This window comes from Apis cerana, linkage group LG3 (assembly GCF_029169275.1).
Source record: "Apis cerana isolate GH-2021 linkage group LG3, AcerK_1.0, whole genome shotgun sequence".
NCBI classification, from domain to species: Eukaryota; Metazoa; Arthropoda; class Insecta; order Hymenoptera; family Apidae; genus Apis; species Apis cerana.
In genome coordinates, this window is record NC_083854.1 from 9,586,764 (window position 1) to 9,614,244 (window position 27,481).

The window sequence follows — 27,481 nt, forward strand, 5'->3', positions numbered from 1 at the left end:
TAAGACAGTGATATAACAACATTTATCCGTTTATAATAACGGATGACATTACTCATATAAAAATTATCACATTCATGAATTTAAATACTTCCGAATAAAATATTACACATTTTATAAGTACGTATATTACGAATAATACAATTATTAATTATATATATATATAACAAGTGATATAATTATTAATTATAGAACAAATAATTATACGAATTAATTAATTATATTTTTATTTAATTAGATAAGTTATTGAAATATAGATATATTTTTTAAGACGAATTTATGAATTTATTATGATTAACAAAATTTTATTTGATAAAGTTATAAACATTCGTGATACTTCTAAAATTTTAATATATTTAATATTTTAGTATATATTTTATATCATAGCATTGTTTGTCGTGAGAGATAAATTGATAACTATGTTTAAAAGTAAAATTTATGGGCATTTAATATACCATGTTGAAATTTTGTATTCATATTGCAATAACATATAACTATACTAATTTTTTTACTTTTTACGATTAGTACTAACTTTCAAGGTTATCTTTTAAACAACGTAGAATAGCTTATAATTCAAAAATACAAATATTACTTTTATAAATAAATATCAGAATAATATATTCTTTTATAGATTGTTTGCTATTCTGATTATTCTTGAATCTTTAATTATTCTTTAAATTTATTTCTACATCGTTCTGCATCATATAATTAATTCCAGTTCTATTAAAGATTTTTTTTAACTAAAGAAAAGAACTTATTTTAATTAATTCATAATAATTTTATATTTATTATTAAAATTAATAGCATTTTTATATATCTAATTTTTTTTAGAAATTAATTAGTCATTAATTTAATACAATAGCATGTATTGCAATATTAAAATACAATACATGGCAACGTGACAATTGACGGTATTGTAATAGACAATGCGTGACTACCATTTTAATTTTGATGATCAATTAGTGACAGTTAATAGTAATACAATCGTAGTGGTAATCGATATATCGATAAATTTTTTACGACTTCGTTTTTATCACCTAAACTAAAGGTATGATATTAACTTAATAAAACTATTTATATACAACTTATTGGAAATCTTGTTTATAAAAACTTGGCTACCGAATAGATACATATACAGTCTTAAAATGTACATGTTGAAACTATCGTTCATTCTGCTATTTTTGGGATTCGTCAAGTTTTCGTGGCAAGAGCAAGTTCCCAAAGTGAGCACATTTACGGGAAACATTCGTGGTTATTATAAGAAATCTCGACATAATAGATTATACGAAGCTTATGAAGGTATTCCTTATGCGCAATCTCCAGTTGGTAAATTTAGATTCCAAGTATGTTAAATGACATTATTGAAGAATAAATCACTTCAAAATGGAATTGTGTATTACAAAATGATAATAATATAATATAAAATTTTAGCCACCTCGACCAATAAAAAAATGGTCGAAAGATCTATCAGCCACGAAGAAAAGTTCCGTTTGTACGCAATATCTTATGACTTTTATGGCACATGGAAATAAAGTAAAAGGTTCCGAAGATTGTTTGTATATAAATATTTACGTACCAGTTAGAAATATTAGAAAACCATTGTTACCGGTGATGTTTTGGATTCATGGAGGCGCCTTCCAGTTTGCCAGTGGAAACGAAGCAAACGAAACATTTTTAATGGATCGTGATATTGTGTTCGTTGCAATTAATTATCGTTTAGGACCATTTGGTAAGAATGATAGCTAAGAAAGATTAAAACAATTTGTAAAAAAGTATATAAAAATATTTATTTAAGGCTTCCTTAGTACCGGAGACACTATAGTACCTGGAAATATGGGATTGAAAGATCAAAGTATGGCTTTACGTTGGGTGTTTAACAATATTAAAAGTTTTGGTGGTGATCCAAATAAAATAACAATTTTTGGAATGAGTGCGGGTGGCGCTAGTGTTCATTATCACTATTTATCACCTATGAGTGCCGGTCTTTTCAAAAGCAAGCGTTTATTTTTTTTCTTATTAATATTTAGTCTATCAAGATTTTGTAATTTTATATTTTATATAGGAGGAATATCGATAAGTGGTGTAGCATTCTGTCCTTGGGCACAGACAGAACATGCTCCTGAAAAAGCTAAAAAATTGGGTGCTCTTATGAAATGTCGGACAGATGATACGAAAAAAATGATCGATTGTCTTCAAACTCGGCCTGCACGAATTATAGCACAAGCTGTTGGCGATTTCATGGTGAATTATTCTTTCTTATTTAATTTGTTTTTATCTTATATATATGTAATCAAATCTTCATCTTAGTTTTGGTTGTATAATCCTTTCACCCCTTTCGGACCTGTTGTTGAATCATATGGATCCAATCCCTTTATTTCTAATTCTCCAATTAATATTATCAATAATGGCCAAGTTTATGATGTTCCTTGGATCTCTGGCGTAGTTAGCAAAGAAGGATTATTCACTGCTGCAGGTTATACGATTATATGAAGTAAGAACATTGATAAAATTTTATTTTAATTCACTTGTAAAATAAAAATTTTATTTTAATAGAATTTATTGGCAATGCTAAACTGTTACGGCATTTGAACGATCATTGGAACGATATTGCACCATATTTGCTCGATTTTAATAATACTATTCTACTAGATCAGCATAAACAAGTGGCAGAAAAAATTAAAAATTATTATCTGGGATCAGGTCCGATTAATTATGACAAAGTGGGATCAATAATACAAATGATGAGTGATCGATTGTTCAACATCGATTTCGAGAAAGCTGTTAGGTTACAAGCAAGAATTAACAAGAGTCCAGTATGGATATATTATTATAGTTACAGAGCTGAACGTAGCGTTAGTGAAATTTTGAGCGGAGGTTCAACTACAGATTACGGTAATATTTTTTATAACAAAGAATATTTTATTATAATAAAAAAAGAAAAAAGAAATTTAATAAATTTAATGAATTATACTAAGTTAGGAGTAAGCCATGGCGATGACATATTTCTTACGCTTAATTCAATTATTTCAAACGTAACAAAACTACAGGATTTGACTATGCAACAGTTATTGATCAATTTTTATACATCATTTGCTATACAGGGGTGAATAAGATTTTTCAAATATTATTATTTTTTGTTTTTTTTTAAACATTTTATAAGTTATAAATTTTTAAACATTTCAGTATTCCACATATAGACGAAGCTACATGGCCATCATTAAATCCTAATGATCCTGATTTTCGTTATCTGCATATAGTTAATTCTACAAACATAAAAATGGAAGTTAATAATAATTTTGCTAATAAAAACTTCTGGAAAACAATTCCTTTTAACGAAAATAAGCTAAATTAGAAGAGAGATAAATTAATTTGAACCTTTTAACGAAAATAAGCTAAATTATAAGAGAGATAAATTAATTTAAAGCTTAGATTATTCGCTATATACAATTCATAATTGTATTTTTACAGGTTTTATAAAAATTGGTAAAATAAATTTAAATTTAAATTAATTTAAAAAAATTTTTTTTTTCTAATGCAATTATGTCATTTTTTAGACTGCTTTTATTGGAATTACGTTACGAATTAAAATAAAAAAAGTTTTTCAAATTTTAATATTTTATTTTATAACTGAATGAAAATTAAAAAACGATTAATAAACGATTAGTTTTTCAAATCTTTATTTTTTATCGTTAAAAAATTATTATATATTTTATGGGAAAATAATACATATAACAGAAAAGTTAATACTCTTTTAAAACTAGCAGATATTAAAGTAATATTATCTTACTATCTACTGCAATTATACTTATGCAATTATACATTTATGTATTATATAATTCAAAATTTTTTTCTATGATTACTTTCCAGATCATATAATAATTAAATAATATAATATTACATATTTTTTAATTTAATTACCACAATTTAAACACGTTATTTAATTACTAACATTTTATTTAACAGTTTATTTAATAATTGATATATAGTATTCATATGATGCTTATTAGAAATCATATAGGAAGCTCATAAAAAGCAAATCATTGATTGAACAAGCGTAATAAAATAAGCGAGGTAAAAATATCGATTATTCTATTTTCATTAGATCTTATAAATTCTATCAGAACGAATCTAGAATCAAGATATCTTTTGGCAAAATGTATGGATATTATAAAATTTCTCAACACGATAGAATATACGAAGTTTTAAGAAAGCATTTCCTTCTTAAATTTAGATTTGAAATAAATCAATCAATTGTGTAAGGAAAATAAAATCTCTTTCTTAAATAATTATTATTGAATTGTATTCAAGTAGCAATATGAATTTTCAGCGCCTGTAATTTATGAAAAAATGAACAAACAAAAATGAATTATCCGCTATAGAGAAAAGTTTTATGCATTTTATTGTATTTAATATATGATTTTTCAAGTTAAAAACGGAAAGAGAATCATGCGCCATTATGTCATAAGATATATGGAATGTAATAGCATTTTTCAAGTAATTTCTGAAACTTGATAAATTTTTATGAAAATAAGATATGTTAAGGGGGAAGTAAATGAATTAATTTGATTACTTTCTAAGTTATAAATTATCGAGTCTATTTGCATTAAACGTGAATTTTTATATAATCACATTAAATAAACATTTCATTCAATTATTTTTTAATTATCTTTAATTTAAAACATTTTTTCAGATTCTCTTTTAGATTAACAATAACAATAACTGCAATCTCAAAATGTTTTTCTAGTTGCGTTTAATTTAATTCAAAAATTTATTTAAATAAAATTTATAAATTTTGCAGATAATAATTTATTTCTCAAACGTGCCTCCGTTAATGATTCCGATAATGATTTTTCATAAAATATTGCAACTGCAAAGATTCAAGATACCCTTCTAAAGGAAGGAAGTGAGAATCACAGTAGATCAAGAAGTTTGACATACAAAATCATTTATTCATATAAAAGGACACTTTATACTAGCACGTACTGTCAAAACTATCCTACTTCCATACAGTCGGGACCACCGAGGTATCCTCGGCTCACTCGTTTCTTTATGTATCACATATTATTATACGCGGCAACCGATAACGGATTATGCTTTGAATAAGGGTTGTGATAATTGTCATTCTGTTGTCACTGTAATCGAATACAAAGTATGAAGAAAGAAGAAGATAGGAAGAAAAAGGAAAAACAAACAAATGAAAATAGAAAAAGAAACGGATAAAATAAATCCATCACGAGCATAGTGAGTATATTCGCGTACTGTGCGTAGTTATTCGCCTCGCTATTCACAGCATGATCAATTTTAATTTACGCTCAGGCTTCCGTACGAAAATTCTTTTCTTTTATCGAAGAACGTAGTCTGAGACGTAGAAGACGTATTGGCACCAGATAAAAATTGGTCATTCTGTGTATAAATATCATGTATTTTTTTTCTTATATTTATATATATATTTATATATATATATATATATATAAAGTTCGCGTAAACTCGTTCTCGTTGGTAAAGAACACGTCCGTCGATTGATCATTGTTCGGTTGACACGACGGGAAAGATTTTTCACCAATGGCGAGCACGCTATTGTTAATTAATTACATGCATCCTATGTGTTTTACCATAATAATTAATATATCTTACGGTAAGAGTTATACATGTATATCAATATTAAACGTTATTATATCGTAACCTCACGATATTCGGATTTTTTTTTTTCATTTACTTTCGGTACGATATCGCTATGAGTGTATAATGTGTAAATTATCAAAGATAAATACTAGGCTCGACTAATTACTAGAATCGTTAGCTTGGAATGAGCCGATTCGATTGCGCGTAAGTACTGAATCACGATATTGGCTCTTGTCGCAAATTAATGTATTAAAACCGTTTTGCCAGTGATTCTATCTTCGATCTTTTGTTCGTAAGATTTGCAAATTGGAAAAGGAGTTTCAAATCGCCGAAAAAGTTATTTTCGTTTCAGTTGTCGAGTGAATTTTTCGATACGCTTCGAAAAAAAAAAAAATGAAAAATATTCTTTTTGAATAGACGCGTTTTTGAAAATTTGCGTTTTTCGAGTGAAAAACGTGGAGTGGCTACCCGACCGTGTGAAATGTACAAACAGTGGCTGGTCTGGGTTTTTATACTTTTTCCAAAATTTTTTTCTCTTAGATAGTAAAATTCAAGATGTAACAGATGTAACACTAGAACTACCAATTTCGTTAAAATGGCAAACTCTTTAAAGTACATTTATTACAAATATATAAGTGTATTTGACAAAACGAATTTTGACTCTTATCGATCTTATCTAAACACGATTATCTAGTTATTTTATTTTCATCATATCACTTTAATTATAATTATGTATATTTATGTACACGTTAGAGTTTGGTCGTTCCAGTGTTATATATATATATATATATATCGTTCCAATTTATCGCTCAAATTTTATTTTCTATCCCTTATTTTGCAATATAAATGCAACTTGGAATGCTAATTTTAGAGTCAAAAAATGAAACGCGTTGCTTTTCACATTTCATATAAATCTTTAATCAAATTGCGGAGTTTCCTTTAAAAAATCGACTCGTGTAAATTCCATGTATATTTAAACTTTATTTATCGGACGTGTAGCGTTGTTACGTATGTATATGATAAATCTTGGAGACAATGACAGTATCGATATGGCCACTTGTATCACGATCGAGTTGCCATTGGAAGCACTAAACATTGCAGCATTATTCTAATTCCGTTTTTTCCCCCGACGAGAATCGTCACGCGACGCGGGTTCGTCCGCGTGTTTACGAGCTAAGAGCGAACGAACGAGCGCGTGCACAAGAAAAAAATCGACGGGAAAGTTTCGCTCGGGGACAGTGAGAATTCTTTCAAGGAAGACACAGAGAAAAAACGACTTTAGACTCTCTATCGGTCTGATATCGTTGGCTTATTAAATTACAAAGAGAATGTTATTATTCAGCGTTCGTTCTATTACATCTAAAAACAGCCCCTAAGTTCCGAAGTCTCAAAGCGTGTTTGTCACTATGTGTTTACACATTCGGCTCCCTATACACATACGGATCAACACTTCCTCTTCTTTTGTTACTCTGTGTTTCTCTTCTTCACGCACGTGAGTATGTATGGCTTATTATTTTATTAAAAAGGTAAATCAAACTCTAATTGACTTGTTTACACGGAATAATCGCGGGAGGAGAACTCGACACATTGATCCCGCGACACTTTGAGACTAGAGAACGAAGAAGAACAAATGTATATCGTTTTAGAGGCATAATTAATATCATATACTTTCGTACAAACGTATAGAACATCGTTAAGTGTTTGTTATTTTTAAAGGGGGGTACAGTGTGTATAAAGAATCGTATAAATGTATATATTTATATTTATATATATATATTTATATATATATGTATAATGACGCCAGCTCGCCGGAGAAGCAAATTCGCGATCGGTCCTCCGCGCGAGCCGCTGTTTGAGCTTTGAGATACGCGTACCTTTCGTCTTTCTTGTCTTTCTTGCTTCTTTTTTTCCTTTTTTTTTTCCTATTTTTTTCTTTTTATTCTTTAAACGTATAAATGTACCATGCACACACGCGCACGCACACATGCAAACGCGCGTGCTCGAATACGATCGTCTTTTTATTGCACGCTACGGGGGAAGGATTTTCGTATCGCTCGTTCGTATTTCGATTCGTATGGTATAAAGTACAAACGATTTTATCGAGTTAAGTTCAGCGGTTCGTTGCAACGAACAAGCGATATGTAAGGAAGACTAAGGATATATATATATATATATTATAAAAATTCCTCCAAAGAAGAGGAATGTTGTGCGTTCAGAAAAAATAGTTTGGAAGAACGATAATTGAAAAATTCGTCATGGATCTGCGACATTGTCGTATATTATAACCTTTCTGATCGTATCCCAGCACGCGTGGAACGTCAGCAGACGCGAGTAAATGTGGACTGATTGTAAGCGCACGACGCGTGTCAGCCGTGTAACGATCAAGATCTATCGCGATCGTAGGGCAAGATCGCCATCGATCATCGTTGTTCAAGTTTTTTTACAGTGGTATTACAAGAGCAATATATTATTACATAATATACGTGACCATTCTCTTCTCTTAATTAATAATTCTCACGCACAATTATTGATCGTACATGGGAGACCAGTACGACCGAGCTTCGCCCAACTCGTTGAAAAAGATCTTTCTGGTCGTATCCCTCGCACGATCATGACCGATTGCTGTTACAATGTCCACTGTAAAAGAGAAACCGTTCCGTGATCGTTTGTCGATAACACAGATTCCTATTATTTTCTTCGCATTTTTTTTTATTTATATATTTTTTTGGTCGCGCTCGATCAGAACGCTCTTTTATACGTTTGTTTCCCATCACCACGTTAATTCCTAAATGACGATATTCCCATTTTTTTTTTCCAAGCTTCAACGACGATGATCGCGGCTAAATTTAACGCCAGCTTGACTGTCACGGAACGAAAGATTAGTGCCGCTGTTATCGGCACTGACGAAGGCACAGTCATAAGTCTCGTACGTTCAGCAAAATTATCTTTTTTCTTTATCGCTTCTTTTCTTCCATAATCGTTACTTTTTTTATTGATGAAAAAAAAAAAAAAAAAGAAAAATTAATGGCGTGAAACGTGGAACTATATAACGAAATATTTTTTTCTTTTTCCATTATATCCCTTCTCGTTCCACCGATTTATTTCTGTTTTACGTTTGGCACCAAAAAAAAAAAACGAATCTTGTTTTACGCAGAGTTAAATTCTTCGTTTCTTTTCTTTTCTTTTTTTTTTTTCTTAGTCCTTCCGTTACACGTACTCATCTCTCTCTCTCTTTCTCTCTCTCTCTCGTTCTCTATTCCTATTCTCATTCTCCCCCTCTCTTTTTTTCTTCTTTATATAACATAATATTATATTATAATATAAACGTTTACGGTTTTGGCCACTCAGTTCGTGATCGCAGAAGCACATTACAGTTTGTGTTCCCGCGATATTTAGATAGTTTAGAATATTTTTAATTCACTTTTATACAACACTGATCCAGCTCTCTAAACTTCCTTTTTCCCTTGTATGTTCGTCCAAAGGATCCCCGGGATCTCGTTGGACGGCTCATCTCCTCCTTCTCGCCGTGGCTGCGGCTATCATTTGCCTCAACATCGGTTCCGGGCTGCACACTCGTGGATCACATTTCATGTTCCCGTCACCACCGCAACTGAAATTTCAAATTATTCAAACGGTAAGTGACGCGAGAAAATTAGGAAAACTTTAAAGGAAGAAAAAGAAACGATTTAAGTAACTTACGTGCACTGAAGGCAAGGTCCGGATGCGGACCTAATGACTTCTCCAACGCGATACGCTTGGCCGCGAATCTGACATCCGCTTCGTTTCGCTGCTCCTTTGTATGCATGGGCATGGAAATGAGGCGGTAACGTGGTCGTGGTCGTGGTCGTTGTCGTAGTGATGTTGAGCGACGTGGCCATCGACACCGGGCACTCGTATCTCGGACAGCAGAAACCGCTGATCGGTTCCTCGTGGCAACCTGGGATCGGTGGTGGGCAGCTCTGTTGCAGACAGATGATGTCGCTTCTGAAGCAGAAGCAGAAGTCGCAAGGATCGTCCCTTGGTATCTGTTGAGCCGAGACGTAGACTTTGCCGCCGTATCGGCAAGTTCCTGGTCCGTAAATCGCCTGGTCATCTTCGTCGTAATCTTCATTCGATAGATAACTTCCACCATGCGTTGGGAAGTGCGGATTCTCCTCTCCGGATACCTGATCGGAATACTCGGGTATTTGAGGGGCTAATGTACTCGTTGGCTGATGAAGAGGGGGTTGGACAGGTCGTTCAGTAGTTTCGAACGTTTGGTTCATCGATGGAAGGTGATGATCCAAGCCTTCGGCCGATTCTTCTTTCTCGGTCGTCGAGCCGGCAGTTTCTGGCAATCCAGGTTCTTCTACTTCTCCCTCCTGCTCCTCTTCGCTCGATTCGGCGAGAGATGGCTCTGTTGGAAGCGGATGAGCCTTCGTCGTGGGCTCTTCGACGGATGCCTCGGTCGATTGTTGATCTTCTTCAGGTTTTGGGGAAGCTTCTTCCTCTTTGGGCTCTTCCGGAATCGTTGTTGGTTCCACGGTACTCTTTTCTTGAGGCTGTTCCGTAGAAGTTACTTGCACCGCGGGATGTTCTTCGGGAGCCTTTTCAGTCTCTGGTTGTGCCACCTCCTCTTCATGTTCCGTAGAAGTTTCGATTGCAGGTTCGATGGAAGGTTGAGCTTCTGGCATGGGAGGTTGCGCTTTCGTTACGCCAAGTTGTGCCTCCTCCGAAGGTTCCGCTTCCTTAGTCGTATCTTCGTGCACCTCGGACGCGATTGTAGTTTCCGTCGATTCGGTTATCGGATTCGGTTGTTCTTCTTGATGAGACGTTGTTTCAACTTCAACCGCTGCTGTAGTGGGTCGCAACTCTTCTTCCTCACTGGTTGGAAGCTTGGTCGCTTCTTGAGGAGCTTCGGTCGCGGCTTGTTCGGGTAATTGTTCCTTGAGAGAAAGATCTTCCGTAGTTTGAGAAATTTCTTCTTCTTCTTTTTCTTCTTCAGGCCTAACTGTTTGTTGTTCCTCTTCGACTGCTGGTTTTTGTTCTTCCGTCACTTCGACAGGTTTTTCTTCTTCTGAAAGAATCTTTTCCGTTGTTTCCGCAAGCTTTTCTTCTTCAGGAGGAAGCTCCTTTTCCGTCGTCTCGGCTGGCTTTTCCTCTTCGGGAACAAGCTTCTCGGTCACTTCAGCAGGCTTTTCCTCCTCAGGAACAATCTTTTCCGTTGTTTGAACTGGTTTTTCTTCTTCGGGAATAATTTTTTCCGTCACTTCGACAGGCTTCTCTTCTTCCTCGTGAAGAACCTTTTCTGTCGTCACAACTGGCTTCTCTTCCTCAGGAACAATTTTCTCCTCGCTAGGTTTTTCTTCTTCTGGAATAATTTGCTCCGGCATTTCTGTGACTTGATCTCCTGCCGCTTCAGTAGGTTGAGTTTTTGTCGATACTTCACTAGGAACTTCCTTCTCCGATGTTTCGGTAGTAATTATTTCTTCTTGCGCTTCGATTGGAACTTCTTTCTCAGAAACTTCTTCGGCAGGAATTGCTTTTTCAGGTAGTTCGGTCGAATGTACCGGCACCTCTGGTGTTGCAGTTTTCTCTGATGAAGCCTCGGAAGGAAGTTCTTGTTCTGGAGCTTCCGTGGAAGGCGCTATCTTCTCAGGAGCTTCCGTAAATTGCACAGGTTGTTCGGTGGAAAGTGTTTGTTCCGGTGTCTCGGACGGTACTTCTTCGGGAACTATCTTCTCTGGCACTTCGGTTGGACCAGCTTCGAGGGGTGTCTTGGAAACAGTCGCTTTTTCTATCTCCGCTGCTGGAGTCGTTTGTTCTTCACCCTGTCCCTTTTCTTCTTCCATCGGTCCTCCTGTCGCTTCTTCCATCGATGGTGCTTCAGTCACTTCTGGAATACCCTCTTCCGGTTTCCTTTCAGTCACGGAAGTTTGTTGTTCCTCTTGAGGCAGAGTTACTTCACTTGGCACAGTTGTCGCTTTCTCTTCCGGTATTCCTTCCGTTATTATTTCAGGTTTCTTCTCTTCCTTCTCTTCCGACTTTTCTGGCGAAATTGGGCTTGGGGTATAATCCATCGGAGAAGATGTCTCGCTAGATTGCTCTTCGATCTTAGCTGTAACTCCCTCACCTTCCACAACCGATTTCTGAGTTCCTTCCTCGGGTTTCTGTGTCTGTTCAGGAGCGATTGTTGCTTCCTTCTCCGCTGGCACCGCAGATTCTGTCGCTTGTTCCTCCTTCTCCGTCACCTGTCCCGCAATTTCAACCGGTGCTGTAGTTTCAGGCGTTTCTTCGCTTTCGACAGAAACTGCTTTTTCGGTCGTTACGTGTTCCTCTGATTCAACGGTTTCTTCCTTAACTCTCTCCGTAACTGTTTCTTCGGTAACAGGTGCCACCGTTTCTTTCTCGATAGCAGCACCAGGCTGTTCCGTTTGTTCTTGAGGCAAAGTCACTTCCACAGGGGCAGTTCTCACCGTGGTGGCTTCATGCGTAGCTTCCGTAATCGCTTCCTTAGAAACGGAGGAAGGTGTAGCTTCCTCTTCGCCAAGCGGAGCGGGAGTTTGTTCCTCTGCTGATGGAGTTGGTTCGGACGAAGGTAAAGCTTCCTCTTCGGGCTTGCTTTCGACGACGGTTGGTTGCTGCTTTTCAGTGACACCCTGTTCTTCAGTCGTTTCCTTCGTTTCGGTAGATATCGATGGTTCTTTCTCGGTGCTCACCTCGGCAGATTCGGTCGAACTTGCCACTTGTTCCTCCGTTTGCTGTTCAGGTATCTCCGTATGCTGCTCCTCTGCAGTCACTGCTTCCGTAGTCACCTTGAGCGTGCCTTCAGGTGCAGTTGCTTCTTTGGTTTGTTCGCCTGCTAAAGTAGTAGGTATTAAAGGTTGTTCAGTTCCAACGGATACAGCCTGTTCCTCCGTTGGAGGAATCTCTGGTTTCTTTGGAGTTTCTTCTGCCTCGCTTGGTGTCGTGACTTCTTCTTTCTCCTGAGGTGCTTCAGTTTTACTTGGTCCTTCCTTAGTCACGCCAGATTCAGTTATTTCCTCTGACGCTGGAATTTCTGTAGAGATTTCCACTTTTGTCGTTCCAGGTGTTTCACTTTCGATAGGTTTAACGGTTTCCTGTTCCACAGGAGTAACTTCTTGCTCTGGAATAGATGGTTCCACGGTTGAAGATGATTTTTCTGATTCACTGGGTTGGACAGTCTGCGATTCATCCTTTGCAGTAGGCTGTTCAGGTTGTTCAGGTTTTCTTTCTTCTTCGGGTTGCGTTACCGATTCCGCGCTCAAAGTTGTTCCTTCTTCCAACGGTCTCTGAGTTTCGGCACTTTCCTGTGGCTGGCCTTCTGGTACGAGTGTAGAACTTGGAATTTCGGACTTTTGGCTCGTATCTTCTTGCGAGATCGCGGGAGAGACGGTCGCCTGTTCTTCACCCTCTGCAGATTTTTCTTCTTCTTCCGGTAGTTGTTCACCTGTTGGTTTCACCGTGGTAGGAATTTCCTTTTCAATTCCAACGGAAGTTTCTTTTTCTTCTTGAATCGGTTGCGTTGTTTGTTCCTCGCCTGCTGGACTCGAGGGTTGTTGCTCTTCGGGAACATGTTTCTCGATTGGCTGTTCAGGGGATGGCACTTCTGTTGCTTGCTCTTCCTGTTCGCTTACCGAACTGCTCGGTATTTCCGATGAAGTCTCTTTCAAAGTTTCTTCCAAAGGTATTTGACTAGAAGACTCTACCTGCACCGGAGGCATTACTGGGCTGAGAGTATGCTCTTCGGCCTCTTTGGCACCTTCCACGATAGTGGTCGCTTGCGTGTGGTCAGGTTCGACAGATTTCGATGTCGTTTGCGCTTCTTCTGTCAAACCAGGCGCAGTAGTCGTCTGTTCGCCTGTTTCCACGTTGGGTATTATTTTTGGCGCTACGGTGGTCGAATGCTCTTTCACTTCGACACCCTCCGTTGTTCCTTCCTTAGGAAGTTCCGTCTCTAGAGGTGGTACGGTCTTCTGTTTCTCCTCCTCTTCGTATTTAGGCGTTTCATGCTCGATCATGTGATTATCGGACTCCAAGCCAGCGGTTGGCGTTGAGTCGCAAGCGTACATCGGGCAGCAAGAATCTTTACCGATGTGAAGCGGCATACAATTCGACAAATGGCTCGGAGGCGGTGGACATTGAACCAGATCGCACTGAATAATACTACTGACGCAACGGCAACTGAGTTGACAAGGATTCGATGGAGGAATCGCAGAGTTATTGCTGTAAGATTGACCTTCGACGAGACAATTGCCCTCTCCTGGAATTGTTGGTGGTATATGATAAGGAGGCTGCGTGGATACCTCTTCTTCGGGTATTCCTGCAGCCAACGTGGATTGTTCGACTCCTTCAGTCTCGACTTTTGACGATGTTTCCGTGTACGGGGTAGTTTCTGGAATTTCTCCTTCCTTAGGCGCAGATGTTGCTTCTTCTTCTATAATCTTTTCTTCCAACATTGGAGCCTCGGTTTCTCGAGAAACTTGAGTTGTTCCCTCTTCTTTCGATGGAGCTTCGGTTTGAACTTGTTCAGGAACAGATACTTTTTGTTCTTCTTCCGCTGGACTGGTTTCCTCGGAAGGTGATGCAGATTCGGTCGGTGATACTTCAGTCATGATACCTTCTTCGGCGGATATTTTGCCTTCTTCTTTGATTGCTTCTTCGCTTGGAACAACCGCTGTTGTCGCTTCAATCGGTGATTCTGGTTGTTGAGTGCTTCCTTCTTCGGTGGGCTGTTCTGGAATTTGTTTAGTAGGTTCTGTAGAAAGTTCACCATGATCGATGGGAGTTTCCGTTAATTTTTCCTGCGGTATACCAGCAATTTCTGTTTGTGTTTCTTCCGTGGGCAAAGCTTCTTCTTTCGAAGCGATCGTAGAACTCTCTGGAATCTCTTTTGGAAGCTCTGTCGATACTTCAGTTATCTCTTTAGGAGCAGATGGGCTAACAGTTTCTTCTACAATAGGAATTTCGGTAGATATTGGTTCAGCACTTTCAGAGGGTTTCTCTTCTATCATAGGACCTTCCGTTGAAATTTCAATTGGTACAGTCTCTTGAGAAGGTGCGACTTCGCTTGGTTTTTCTTCCGCAACAGGTTCCACAGTTGTCTTTTCCTGTTCAACAGGTTCGACAGATGGTTTCTCTTCTTCGGCAATCTTTTCAGTTGGCCCTTGTTCTTCCTCTTCTATTGGCTGTTCAGTTGGCTTTACTTCTTCAGCAGGTTTTTCGACAGGCCCTTCACTTTGTTGCACTTCTTCTTCTTCTTTTTTGGGCTGTTCACTCGATTCTTCTTGCACAGGCGCTTTAGTAGTAGATTTTTCTTCTTCGCTAGATTCTTCTTTTTCCGCAGGCGCCGTTGATTTTTCCTCTTCAATAGGACTTTCCGTTGATTTTTGTTCTTCAGCAGACAATTCAGTCGATACTTCAATTGGTTTTTGCTCTTCAACTATAGGTTGTTCTTCTCCTATAGGCTCTTCAGTTGGTTTCTGTTCTTCTGTAGGTTGTTCTCCTTCGACAGATTTTTCGGTTGGTTTTTCTTCCTCAACAGATTTTTCTGTCGATTTTTCTTCCTCAATAGGTTTTTCTTCTTCTTCAACAGGTTCTTGAGTCGGCTTCTCTTCCTCTCCCAATTTTCCTTCCTCCTCGACATGTTTTTCTTCTTCTATGGGACTTTCTGTTCCTTTCTCCTCTTCTATTGGTTTTTCTTCTTCTTCAACAATAGGTTTTTCACTCACCTTTTCTTCTTCCACAGGTTCAATTGGCTTCTCTTCTGTCGTTTTTCCTTCTTCGATCGGATTTTCAGTCGGTTTTTCTTCTTCCGCGTGTTTCTCCTTTTCAATAGATGGTTTTTCGGTTGCTTTTTCACTTTCTACTGGTTCTTCAGTCAGTTTTCCCTCAACAGACTTCTGTTCTTCCTCCTTCGTTGGTTCTTCACTAGGTCGCTGCTCTTCATTAGGTTGCTCCTCGGGTAATTTCTCTTCTTCGATAGGCTTTCCAGTTACTTCAGTTTCCTCTGGCACTGCAGTCATTTCTTCCTCCCCTGCAGGCTTTTCAGTTGTCTTCTCTTCTTCAAGAGGTGGCTTCTGAACGCCTTCTTCCTTCTCAGATGGCTCTTCAGCACCTTTCACGCTTTCTTCATCCTCTTTACGCTCGCTAATAGGAGATTTAGTATGCTCCTCAACAGGAGCTTGAGTTCCTTCTTTCTCTAATCCTGCTTCTGTCATCGTCTCTTCCGTCGATGGAGACGCAGCTGCAGGTCCTTCGGTTTGTTCTTCTTCTTCCTTCGTAGGCTCCTCCGTCTTCCGTTCTTCTTCTACCTGTTCAGTCGTTTCTTTGGTTATAGGCGCTTCGGTTTGTTCGACAACAACAGGCTGTTCCGAAGATTCTGGCGTTTCTGTCTTTCTTTCCATGGACGCCACTGTTGGATGAACTTCGATCGTCAAGCTTCCTTCCGTTGCTTCTTCAGCCTCCTGAGTTGCTGACGTGCTTTCCGTTTCCGAAGGTGTAGCTTCTTTCGGAACTTCTTCGAGAGGTTTCTCGCTTGGTTCACCTTCTTCGCTAACTACGGGTACTGTGTTCATCTCTTCACCTTCTGTTGGTTTAGCCGTAACTGCAGCTTCCTCTTTGCCAGCAACTGGTTTCTCAGTCACCTGTTCTTCGGCAGGTTCCTCTTTGCCAACAACTGGTTTCTCAGTCACCTGTTCTTCGGCAGTTTCCTCTTTGCCAGCAACTGGTTTCTCAGTCACCTGTTCTTCGGCAGCTTCCGAACCGACTTCAGGCTTCTCGCTTGGCACACCTTCTTCTGGTGCAACAGTGACTCGCTCTTCTTGTTCGGTAATAACTTTCTCTTCTGGGACCACTTCCGTGGATCGTTCTTCTCCGCTTGGAGCTTCTGTCGAAGGAGCTATCGGGGCACTTTCTGTACTCACTTTCTCAGTTCCAACTGTCTCCTCTTCGACTGCTGGTTGTTCCGTCGGATGTTCCTCGGATACAGGAGGCTGAGTTGGCGTCTCTGACGGATGTTCCTCGTGTTCTTTCTCCATCTCAATCGGTTTCTCTTTAGTAACTTCCTCACTGGAATCGTTAACTTCCTCGGATGAAGTTACTTCTTCGGATTCCTCGATAGTCAATCCTTTCGTCGGCAGTTCTTCCTTGGAAGTTTCCTTCGTGGGCGAAACCTCGGAAGACGAGGTTTCCGTGCTCTGTTCCTCCTGTAAGCCAGGTTGTTCCGTCTGTTGAGTCTCCTGTTCCTGTGAAGGTTGTTGCGTTGTCGATACCTCGACACTCGGCCCGGGTTGTTCGGTGCCTTTAGAAGCTGCTTCCGTCGCTTCTTTCTCTTCTTCTATAATATGATCACTTTCGGTAACCGGGGAAACTTCTTCTTCATTCGCCTTTTGTTGCGGCTCCGTCGTAGATCCTTCTTCCGGCAATTGTGCCCTCATCGTGGTTCCTTCTTGTTCGATAGGTACGGTTTGCTCTTGCTTAGGAGCGGACGTTTCGTGCTCTGCCGGTAAATACGTGGACGAAGGTTCCTTGGCCAGAGGAACCTCGGTCACGAGGTTGCTCGGTACGTGAAATTCTGGTGGCTTCATGTCAACGTAGCCCTCGGTAACCTGCATTTCGGTCACTGCTTCCTTGTCCTCTGCTTTGCTTTCAGGTATACGTTCCGTGATCGAAATTCCTGTCGGACCCTGTTCAGGGATCACCGGTGTTTCCTCCTCTTCCTCTTCAGCCTTTTCACTCGTAGACGGTTTCTCAGTGACCTCTGGAGAAATGGGTTCCGGAGGAATTTCGGGAGGAATCGCGTCTTCCTTCTTAGGAGCCACGCCAACTGTCTTATGTTCGTGTACCATTGGCTGCTCCGTTTCTGCTGCAGCTTCCGTGGTCGCTTCTTGTTCTACGCCACGTTCCGTTGGAACAACACTCGTCTCTGTAGGCTGCTGCTCCGTGCTGACTTCCAGCATTGGCTTCTCTTCCTCTTTCTTCTCTTCTTCTTCTTGCACAGGAACTTGTTCGGTACTTGGAACTTCCGGGACAGATTTTTCAGTGACCACTTCTGTTTCAGGCGTGGCCGCCTCCTCTGCACCTTTCTCTTCGCTAGGCGCCACCGTTGTGCCTTTTTGTTCCTGTTCGGATGCGATCACAGGCCCTTCCGTTTCCTTCACTGCCTCCGTCACTTGTTCTTCGCTCAAACCCTTCTCCGTTGTCGCTTCAGGGACCGAGGATGTTTCCTTCTCCTCGCTTGGAAGTTCAGGTAACCGCGTGGACTTTTCAGCCGGCTGCTCCTCCTCGGCCACAGAGGACTCGGAGGTGACGTTTGGCTCTTCCTTCTCCTCTCCCTTGTCAGAAACGCTTTCTTCCTCCGTTGGTTTCGCTTCTTCCTCCTTCTCACCGCTTGGTGGTAATTCAGGCTGTTCTCCCTTCTCCACTTCTCCTCCTACGGTCTGCGTTTCTTCCGGTACTATCGCTTGCTCCGTAACCACCTGTTGCTCTTCCCCTTCTTTCACTTCTCGAGTAGTTTCTTCTGCGGGTGTAGTAGCCAGTTCCTTGTCCTTCCCCTCTAATACCATCTCTTCCGTTGCCCCCGGCTCTTTTGGAGGTGCTGTCAACTCGGGTGCCACCGTACCTTCGGTCGCGTATTCCTCAGTGATTTCTTTTCGAGTCGACGCCTCTTCCTTCTTCGGCTCCTCCGTGGACGACGCGCCCTCGACGGGTAGCCCGGTGCTCGCGGCCTCGTGGTCTTGAGGAATTACGTTGTCGGAGCCGGGGAACGACTCCTCCGTCGTTTCGAGTTGCTTCTCAGTTGCTTCCGTTGCCGCAACAGTTGTCTCCTGAACGTGTGCCTCGGTCGTGGAGTATCGCTCCTCGCCTCTCGGTAACGTTACCACCTCTCCGTCATCTTCTATGCGACAAAGAACGAAAGTTTATGTACATGCTATGAAGCTAGTCTCTCGGGATCGGATCGATAAAAGGACACGCGTCTCTTACCGCACTCGTACGTGGTCGGGCAACACTCCCCTTCGGGCGGTGGCAGGGCCGTGCAGTTCTTTCCGTGAGTCTTCATCGGTGTTCCGCAATCCTGGACAGCGCACGCGATGTCACCGTGGAAACAATAGCAGTGCTGGCAAGGCTGGGTCGAGTATATCAAATCACCGCCCTCGTAAACCTTTCCCTCGTGGTAGCATTGAGACGTGGTCGCCCCGGGGGCCATGGTTGTGGTCATGATGAGGCCGGGCGTTGGTTCAACCGTCGTCGCTTGTTCCTCGTCGTATTCTGAATTCGAGAAATTAATTATTATTATTAGTATTAAAATATAAAAGTCAATCGGGAAAATTTGAAAGCAAAGCCAATAAAATCTTTCTCTCTGTTACTTCTTTCCTCTTCGACTCACCGCAATTGTATTTGACAGGACAGCACACTCCGGGTTGATAGACCGGCCTGCACCCGGCCACGCGCAAAGTACACTCCTGCATGACGCAGGTTGTCCTGTTCCTGATGCAGTAGCAGAGCTCGCAAGGATTCTGAGGATCGATGGGCAATTGGGCACCGTCCGCGTAGAACCGGTCGTCCACGTTGCACCCGTAATTGTCGTGGAATCCGACCGCCGTGGAGCCGGAAGTGGATGGCGCGCTAGTGGTGGAGGTCAACAACTGTACCGGCACCTCTGGACAGGTGATGACGGGGCAGCATTGATCCGGCCGTTTCTCAACCGTGCAATCCTGGCCGATCGCCTTCGTGAACGGGCAAACCCTGAGGTAGCACATCAGCATTCGATTGTGGCACGTGCAGTTTAAACACGGCTCGTTCGTGATGATTCTATCCCCCTCCTTGTAATGCTGGTAGTTGTAGTAGCATCCGGCAGTGGCTGTGAATTTCGTTCAAAATTTTCCATCAGCTACGACTCAATTCCCTTTCCTCAGCGCCGAGTTTTTCGCGGTGAGAATTCGAATTAGATCTTTCTCGATCTTTGAAATTACCGACGGAACGGAAGATCGAGTGGAGAGGATATATACATATATATGTATATGCGTACGCACGGTGTTTCAAAGAGCGTCTGGGAATATGTGACACGGAAGGTCGAAGCGCGGTTCTTAATATTCATCGAAAGGATCGATTGAAAGCGGCACCGTGTAAGAATCGTTAAAACGGCACGTGTCGCCTGTTCGAATGCGATACAATTAACATCACGTCGGTGGCGTGCGCGTACGTTGATTAGAAGTAATGAAACTCGCCAAGTCGTACGTACCTCCATCGTATTCCGCTACTTGTGTGGTATCCTGGTCGTAAACGGGTGCTGCGACAGAAAGAGAAAGAAGGTAAATTTTTATCAAACCTACCGTTCACCGATCGATAAAATTAAAAATTGGGATGATAGAGAGAGAGAGGATGGGAAGAAAGGAAGATTCAATAAACGAGTTCGACGTAGAAAATTCCAGAATTGAAATCTGTAAATAATAATCTTAGGAAACTCGTAGTTTCCCATGAAATTCAGCGAGGGGGAGGGGAGACGAGCCGTGTCTCTGGGCGCAGTTTATCATAGTAATTACCGGCGGGATGCGTTTGTCCGGAGGGTGAACACGGCTTAACAACGGAGTGAGTCAAAGCGTCATATGGCGCGAGCGTACGTGGGCGAATTCTCGTTAACACCCTCGCCCCAGTCGAACGAATTGTATGCCGAGTGCACGTGGAATTCTTTTTTTCTCTTTCTTTTCTTTCTTTCTTCTCCCTTGTTTCTCTTCTCTCTCTCTCTCTCTTGTTCCGTCTTTCGCCTCGCTTTATCTTTATCCCTCTAATTTTCAACGTCGACGGTTAGAAGAAAAGAAACGCACGTGCACGAATAACCCCGACCTCTCGTTCCTCGTTTTTTTTTTTTTTTTCTGTTCCTCGTTTCTTCTCTCGTTCTTGCGGGGCGTTTTCGCAATTTCTTCGGAATTGAAGTGTCGCGGAATCGAGGGGGAGGGAGGAGGGAGGAAGGGGGGAGACTCGAGAGTTCGATTGTTCGTGAAACGACACCCTCCGCCATTCTTCCCCACTCGGACAATAAGCTTCGCGTTCTCTCTTTTCTAGACTTTCAGTTTATTGCGAATTTCAAGTGGATAAAGGTTTTTTCTTTTCTTTTTTTCTTTTTTTTGAAAGAGAATTCCTCGTCGAGAAAGAAGTGTGGATGCTATTGATAAATCGAATCATTGGATATCATGTAATAATAATAAGATGATAAGTCTCGAGTAAGCGAAATGTGGATAGCGTACGAATTCGTAAATGACGGCGTCGTCCTCTTTTCGAAAAGACTCACTGCCTCTACTTTTTCCTTCCTTTTTCTTTTCTTTTCTTTCTTTCTTTCTTTTTTTTTTCTTTGAAAACCGTCCAGGAACTCTTTGTAATGCGCGAAACGTCCCTTGTACGCGGTATACGTGCATCGCGAGGCGAAGGATTCGAATGTCCAGTATAATCCCTTCATTGAACGTAGCCAGGTTGGCAGATTTATTACATGGCGCTGAAGATTGTTCGCCAACGTTTTTTTATAGCTCGTATGACGATCTCCTTCGTTTTAAATCGACCGTCCCTCCCCTCCTGATAAATTTTAATGGCCACGTTTCGAAAATATCACGACCCGCTCGAACGGGATCCGATCATTGCTCAAACTTTTCGAGTCGAAAGTAAAAACCTAACGCTCTTCGGATAGATCAAATTGGATTGGAATCAAGATTGAAATTAAATTCCTCTAACCTACCTTTGTTCTCAATTAACCGATGATAAATATTTCCACGAAAAATTCTTCGATATCATTGCATTATCCATCTTTCTCTCGAAAGAAAAATTAACAAACCCCCCAACGAGCATTTCCCCTCCCCTGCACAAAAATTATCCAAGTTCCGAGGAGATAACTGTCGAGAAGAAGGCATGCCGATCCTCCAGCTGGCACACGGCTGGGAACAGTTGAGTGGTCGGTTGCTCGATCGGAAGTCCGCCCGCGACCCGAAGGCGCGAGGTTGAAATGCGCGGCGCGTGCGTTTCCGCAAGGTGTTCTCGAGAGGAGAGGATTCGCGTTTCCACGGTACGTGCCTCGCTCGCCGGCCGAGGCAACGCATATTCGAGAATCATGCATTCCGCGACTGTGCGGGGCGTGCACCAGCCGTCCGTTTCCAACGAATTGAATTGTACTGGGAAGCGCGCCGGGGTCCGTGAATGGAAGGGCCGTCCGTGTCTCTGTCGCGAGTCCCACGAGCCGGGTCCCCAGCCGCGTGCCTCCACGTTACACCGGGGGGGCCCACGTACCACGTGTTACGCGCACACGCACACACACGCACACGAGAATCGTCTCGCGCGAGCCGGGCCCGGCCGTTGAATTATCGCGAAGCGGGCTTCGTCCGAGGTGTCGCCGTTCTCGCGCCTGATTACGATCTTCTGCGCGTCTTATTTTTTTTCATTTCCTCTTTATCTTCTTTCGACGCGAATTCAAAAAAGTGCTGGATGCTCGTGCCGATGGGAACGAGGGGACAGGATCTGTCTTCGCTTCTTGGCTTTGATTCGTTGAACAGATGTAACTTGGATATTCGGAATAATTAATTTCACTTGCGAATATTCGTTAGGGTAATATCCAGGAAGGATTTTCGAAACTGAAAGATAATACGCTTAGCATTAATTATTCGTTGTTTACAATTATTATTTTAAATATTTGAGTAAAAGTTATAAATTATAATTTAAATATAGAAAATAGCCGTTTCCTTTAAAATTAACCAATCAGTTCCTTCCACGAGATTTGTTTTCATCAGTGAATAAGTCTTTCGAAGATTGAGAGTGGCTTCGATTTTCAGCAACGATGCGGAGAAATCGACGTCGTAAGAAATTTAAGCGTTGATGAAATTTTGAAATTGTTTGACTAAGGTGCGAATAAGTGGAGTATTACGAGAAATTTAAGGATTATTGAAATTCTGAAGCGATCGTTGAACGAACGTAGCAAGTTTCGAGCATCGAGATTCGATTTTAAAATTCCCAATAATGAAAAAGTCAATATCAAGGAACGTAATTCTAGACGTGATTCTTGATAGAAATTATAAAAATACCAAATTGAATTAATATCGATTCCAGAACGAATGTTTTCGATAGCCATATCTTAAAATTGTTCGATTAAAACAAAAAGAGATCGAAGTATTATACGAGAAATCCAGAAATTTTAAAAACACGAATGAATATTGCTCGAGTATCGCCTCTAAATATATTTTGAGAATTAATACGAATAAATAAATCGACAAATTCTCCTTATAAATCTTGATAAAAAAAAAATTGTAAAAATCTCGGTTATAAAATTATAATTAGAGGATAGAGAGAGATCGGATATGAAAAATAAACAGGATTTGTTAGGCCTCTGGTAAGGGGAACGTTAAAGTATTTATTCACCGGGAACCGGTAAACAAGGAAATTCACGGCAACTTGGTTTTTTTCTTATCTTGATTCGCAAGAACATCTTGGTCCCTTCTCCGACGTTTTGCCAGGGAACCCGTTACATCGTCTCCACACCATGACTCGATGATGAGATCGAAGGAACAACAGGTGCGAGAGGAAGGAAATTTTTTTTTGCCTCCTAGCGATAAATGATTTGTTCGTTTGGCGAGACTCGACAGGAGAGTACCGGTTTCTTCTTCCCGAACACAATTTTCGTGTAGTTGGAAGATCAAAGAGTTGGACTGGTTCTCTGTCCCCTGTGTTTTTCATCGAACGGAGACGGAATTAAGTGGATTCGAGAGAAAGTAACGGGATTTATCGTATTCGTTATTCCAACGATTTGTTTAAAATTTCGAAACGATTTCCTAAATTAACGATCGAGGAAGAAATAATCGAACATTGCACTCTTTAATTTTTTCTCTTTTTACCTAGCAACAACTCCTCAATTCACTTATAAAAAGGGTTCTGAAAAGAGTGTCTCAATAAAATATCGCGTAAAGTAATACAAAATTTTATTTGAAAGAAAGAAAAATAACGTTTTAAATTATAATATGTATTTAGAAGCTGCTTGCAAAATGCTCGACATGGGACATCCCAAGGGTTAAGCTTTCTTCCACCACGGAATTCCATCGGGTCGTAATTAGCCAAGGACAAACGATCGGCCTTTGCCGTTCGGTTATTGTTGCTTATCTCGCGCAACAATAACCGCGATCTCGCCTCGAGTGTCGAGAAAAAAGAAAAGGAAAGAAAAATTCATACGTACGAAGAGAATGATAATCGAGGTCGATCCTCTTATTCATCTCCGCCACACGCAGGTGGAGACGCGCAGCCATTATGTAAGTCGATCTTCTCTCCTCGAGCTCTTTCAATCGAGCTTTTTATTAACCCGACGATTCTCTTTCCCTCTCGTTCGGCCGAACCGCGAACACTCGGTTGCGGTGTCGAACCGAGAAAGGGAACGAACGATTGACTCTCCGAGGAGAAACAGAGAGAGAGAGAGAGAGAGAAGAATGGACGGTTAACCAGCCGAGCCGAGAGGATTGCGCGCGCGTTATGAAATCATCCAGGCGGCCTTGCCTCCGCGAAAGTTCATTACCATCAACCGCACACGCTCCGACGAGCACCTGGCTTTCCGCTCCTCGCCTCGAATCGCGTGCACCAAATTCTACACTATGTGTCTTCCAAGGTCGCGGTTAGACTACACCGCAACCACCGTCCGAGGAATCCTTCCCTTTCCCAACAGGAAACCTTCGAAAGGATCTGTGGAAGGAGTTCATCGAAAAGGAGTGAAATAGCGGTTTTTTTTTAAAATCGGTTACTTTTAATATCTCCTCTCTGTCTTGAAACCAGCCTCGAGTAGAATCATTAAAGGATCCAAAGATCTGCGTGGAACTTCAATATATCGGCAATTAAAAGATATTATCCATGGAAAGATCGCGGGGAAGAAAAGGAGGCGAAGCAGCCACGGGTGAACGAGCACGGGATGAGATAATTTACGACTCTCGCGAGAGGATTAACCCGATCAACCTGTTCGGATGTTTACGCAACATGGCCAGCGCGTTGTCAACGTAAACGCGAGTATGGCAAATGGTGACGTCTCCCCGAGGGGGATTAAAAGCCCTCCTAATGAGTTTGGAAAGTATCGTTGCACGATTATGGCGCGTCCCGTGACGTTTCAGTGTCAATGTCGTGTCGGTATCGGTGGCGGAGAGAAGTTGACCGACCGGTTTCTGCCGTAATATCTCGATCGCCGCTTCCCTCGAACTCGATGCTGCGCGTTTTCGAGGACAATTATAAATTCTATCTCGTGTTTTCGATCGGGTTTATTGGCCGCTTACGCAATATCCCGAGATCTCGATAAAAAAAAGCGTGCGTATCGAAACAGGTGGAAACAGGTGGCTGGCGCTCGCGCGGCTTCTTGCGACTTCCGCCACGATAGATGGCGCGGTTGAGTTCTTTCAAGTGGAAGAGGATTACGGTAAAAACGGTGGCAAACTGATTTGTCAGCGCGATGCATTTTCTTTGCGTTTTAATTTTTTTAGTAGTTGAGAAAATCGTTCACGGATTGTTTCGTTTCAAAAACGAGATTTAACGTGACGATAGTTTTATCTCATCAAGAGGTAATAATAATATATATAGAATTTTTCCAAAGAAGATATATACAAAAAAAACGAGGAAGAATTTCTCGTTCGACTTTCATTAACGAGTATTGAAGATTTCGCCTCAAAATTTTTTCCAGGAAAGAGGAACCTCCAATTTCAGAGTCGTCCAACGTTTGATCATCCACACATTCCTTATGTTATATCCTTGCATTGTGGCCGACCTCGTCGCTTCCGCTAAAACTATCCGTTAAAAGGAGAATGAGTTATCCCGAGAAGGGATAAAGGGAGAACAAAGGTTTCAGAGCTTTTCGAACGAATCGTTCCCTCGTTAAAAAGGAGTCGTTCTTCCAGTCGTTCGTTCTTGTTCCCCGATTTAGAAGCTATTTCCGTCTTCAAATGTGTTTTCTCGCCCGTGACGATGATCGTAAACGGAGACGGAGATAAGGAGGCGAGGTTCGCAAATAAGAAAGTAGAGAAAGATAAACGGATCGTTGACGCTGATACAGAAGGCAGGTGTGATGCAGAAAATCGTCGAGCAATGTTGTTACAAGCTGTGTATCGCGGCAAGGAAAACAGGAATTGAAAATATGCAAATCGAAACCGTTTAATCGATGCGTTTTCCTCGCTCTCTGGATGGAGGGAGGAGGGGGAGGGCCAACGACGAATCTTCGACGAAAGGCGTTGCGTAAGCACCCCCTTTCTGGTGGTGCCATCAAGAAAAACAAGGCGTCAGGGAAACCGGCTAATTATGCGGAGATGTTTGTACGAGAGCGTTGCACGTGCGTGTACTTTCGTTAAATGACGGTTCACCGCTACGTTTACTTTGCCGCTCCTTTACGCGTCCCGAATTTTAAGCGACGCGTCCGAATTCGCCTTCATCTCGAACGAACTTGGCAACCTGTACCGCGTGGAGAAAAGATTGACTCGTTGAATAATCGATGAAATTTTCATTTCGACGAGGGAGAGAGGAAAAAAGGAAAAGAAAAAGAAGAAAGATTTTCATTTAAAGGGATAGGAGGCAAAGTTATGATCGCGTTATTTATCATATTTTTCTTCAGCGTGGTTGGAAGTTTTTCTCCAAGGCGAGGAACGAATAACGCGACAGTTTCAGAGGATTCGAAATGGAAGAAAGATCCACGAGGCAATTAATTGCCGCGATAACAAGGAGTGGGGAGCGTGGTCAAACAGGTGGCGAGACCCTTCGAAAGGCAAATAAACTGAATATGTTTGCTCGAGCGTGTTTGATAGCGACGCGTTATTTACTTGGCAAATGTACGCCGCGAAGGGCGCTAGCATTGAAATTACTCGGGTTTTAATTAAAGATATCCGTGAGCAGGATCCGTGATGTGAGATTATAAAATCGATTTTGTTATCGTTAACAGGCGAGTTATTGCTATGGGATGTTTGCGCAAGCATATTGATGTCGAGTACACATGAACTCGATAATAAAATGTCGAAGAAAAATCTTATTTACGCGATTAACTATGCGACGCGATTAAAAATTATTTTTAATATATTTACCTTGCAGTATTACGCATTTTTCAACAGTTAATCCATCTTTCAAACTCGTTCTTCAAATTTACACTTCCTTCCTCTCTTCGAAAAAAGATCCAACTTATTATCATATTATCCACAGCTGCTCCACGATCTAACGAAGAAACGGTCGAAGAAACGAGACGAGAATGAATCAAATTATTTATTTCGATGATATTTCTTTTTTTTTTCTTTTTCCATCGAGGAAGCGTTGCTGGGCATTCTCTCCTCTCCGAGATGGGAGAGGATCCGAGCAAGCGTCGTCGAGCGATACTCGAAGATAACGACACTTTGGCCGGCATCGAGGCATAAATATGGAACGGATGGAGGGTCAGGTGCGACGATATGGACCGTAAGTGGGCAACGGTGAGGTACGCGGTCAGTGACATCCGTGGACCCGTCTCTTCGAGGCCTCTACAGGTTTGACCAGAATTCACAGCATCACGTGGATGCAGCCAAGTACGGGAACCGCTATCCGTGCAGCTGTGTACCGACTCGACACGCATTTTTCTCCTCCTCCTCCTCCTCCTCCTCCTTAAATCGTTTCCACGACCGTTTCGAAATCTCGTTCTCCGGGTTACGACATCGCGGATATCGCTTTTCTCTCCACTTTTTCCTCTCTCTCTTCCTCGAGCTTCCTCGATTCGACGAGTCGTCGATCATGACGTCGTCCCTCGCTCGATCGATGACGAAATTGGAACGATTCTTTTTCTTCTCTCTCCACAGAGGAAGGAAAAACGATCTCTCCGATCCTTGATTTCGACCAAAGATCGTTTCCTCTCGAGGAT

The 27,481-nt window shown here is 41.3% G+C and overlaps 2 protein-coding genes across 6 annotated transcripts in view; one reads left to right on the plus strand and one right to left on the minus strand.

Annotated features, from left to right (window-relative positions):
* Window positions 1-2: 2 nt before the first annotated feature.
* LOC107998239 (venom carboxylesterase-6) lies at window positions 3-3,516 on the plus strand. 3 transcript variants are annotated; one of them, XM_017057421.3, is made up of 10 exons: window positions 3-117; window positions 829-1,045; window positions 1,124-1,340; window positions 1,429-1,726; window positions 1,793-1,990; window positions 2,060-2,238; window positions 2,305-2,470; window positions 2,551-2,889; window positions 2,977-3,100; window positions 3,181-3,516. In XM_017057421.3, the coding sequence occupies exons 3-10, from the start codon at window positions 1,143-1,145 to the stop codon at window positions 3,347-3,349; spliced, it is 1,671 nt and encodes a 556-aa protein (XP_016912910.2). In that variant the 5' UTR covers window positions 3-117; window positions 829-1,045; window positions 1,124-1,142; the 3' UTR covers window positions 3,350-3,516. The 3 variants fall into 3 exon arrangements, 2 of the variants coding, with proteins under 2 accessions (XP_016912910.2, XP_061928738.1); XR_003697778.2 differs by lacking the exon at window positions 3-117 and having other exon boundaries at window positions 595-1,045; window positions 2,973-3,100; window positions 3,181-3,321; XM_062072754.1 differs by lacking the exon at window positions 3-117 and having other exon boundaries at window positions 598-1,045.
* A 1,409-nt stretch (window positions 3,517-4,925) lies between these two features.
* Window positions 4,926-27,481, minus strand: part of LOC107998154 (titin-like) — a 100,015-nt gene continuing 77,459 nt past the window's right edge. For 2 of the 3 annotated variants that reach the window (XM_062072781.1, XM_062072780.1), the window contains 5 exons: window positions 19,862-19,909; window positions 19,007-19,480; window positions 18,604-18,888; window positions 9,319-18,517; window positions 4,926-9,229 (listed from right to left, as the gene is read on the minus strand). In XM_062072781.1, coding sequence (XP_061928765.1) covers window positions 9,127-9,229; window positions 9,319-18,517; window positions 18,604-18,888; window positions 19,007-19,480; window positions 19,862-19,909 — 10,109 coding nt within the window. In that variant the 3' untranslated portion in view covers window positions 4,926-9,126. The remainder of the gene's footprint in view (window positions 9,230-9,318; window positions 18,518-18,603; window positions 18,889-19,006; window positions 19,481-19,861; window positions 19,910-27,481) is intronic. The other variant, XM_062072782.1, reaches the window with a different exon arrangement.

Excerpts from the sequence above, each read along its gene's own strand:
- LOC107998239 (XM_017057421.3), top strand. The coding sequence starts at position 1,143 with ATGTACATGTTGAAACTATCGTTCATTCTGCTATTTTTGGGATTCGTC. Across the intron at positions 1,727-1,792 it reads TTATCGTTTAGGACCATTTG|GCTTCCTTAGTACCGGAGAC; the intron begins GTAAGAATGATA and ends TATTTATTTAAG. Across the intron at positions 2,471-2,550 it reads AGGATTATTCACTGCTGCAG|AATTTATTGGCAATGCTAAA; the intron begins GTTATACGATTA and ends TTATTTTAATAG.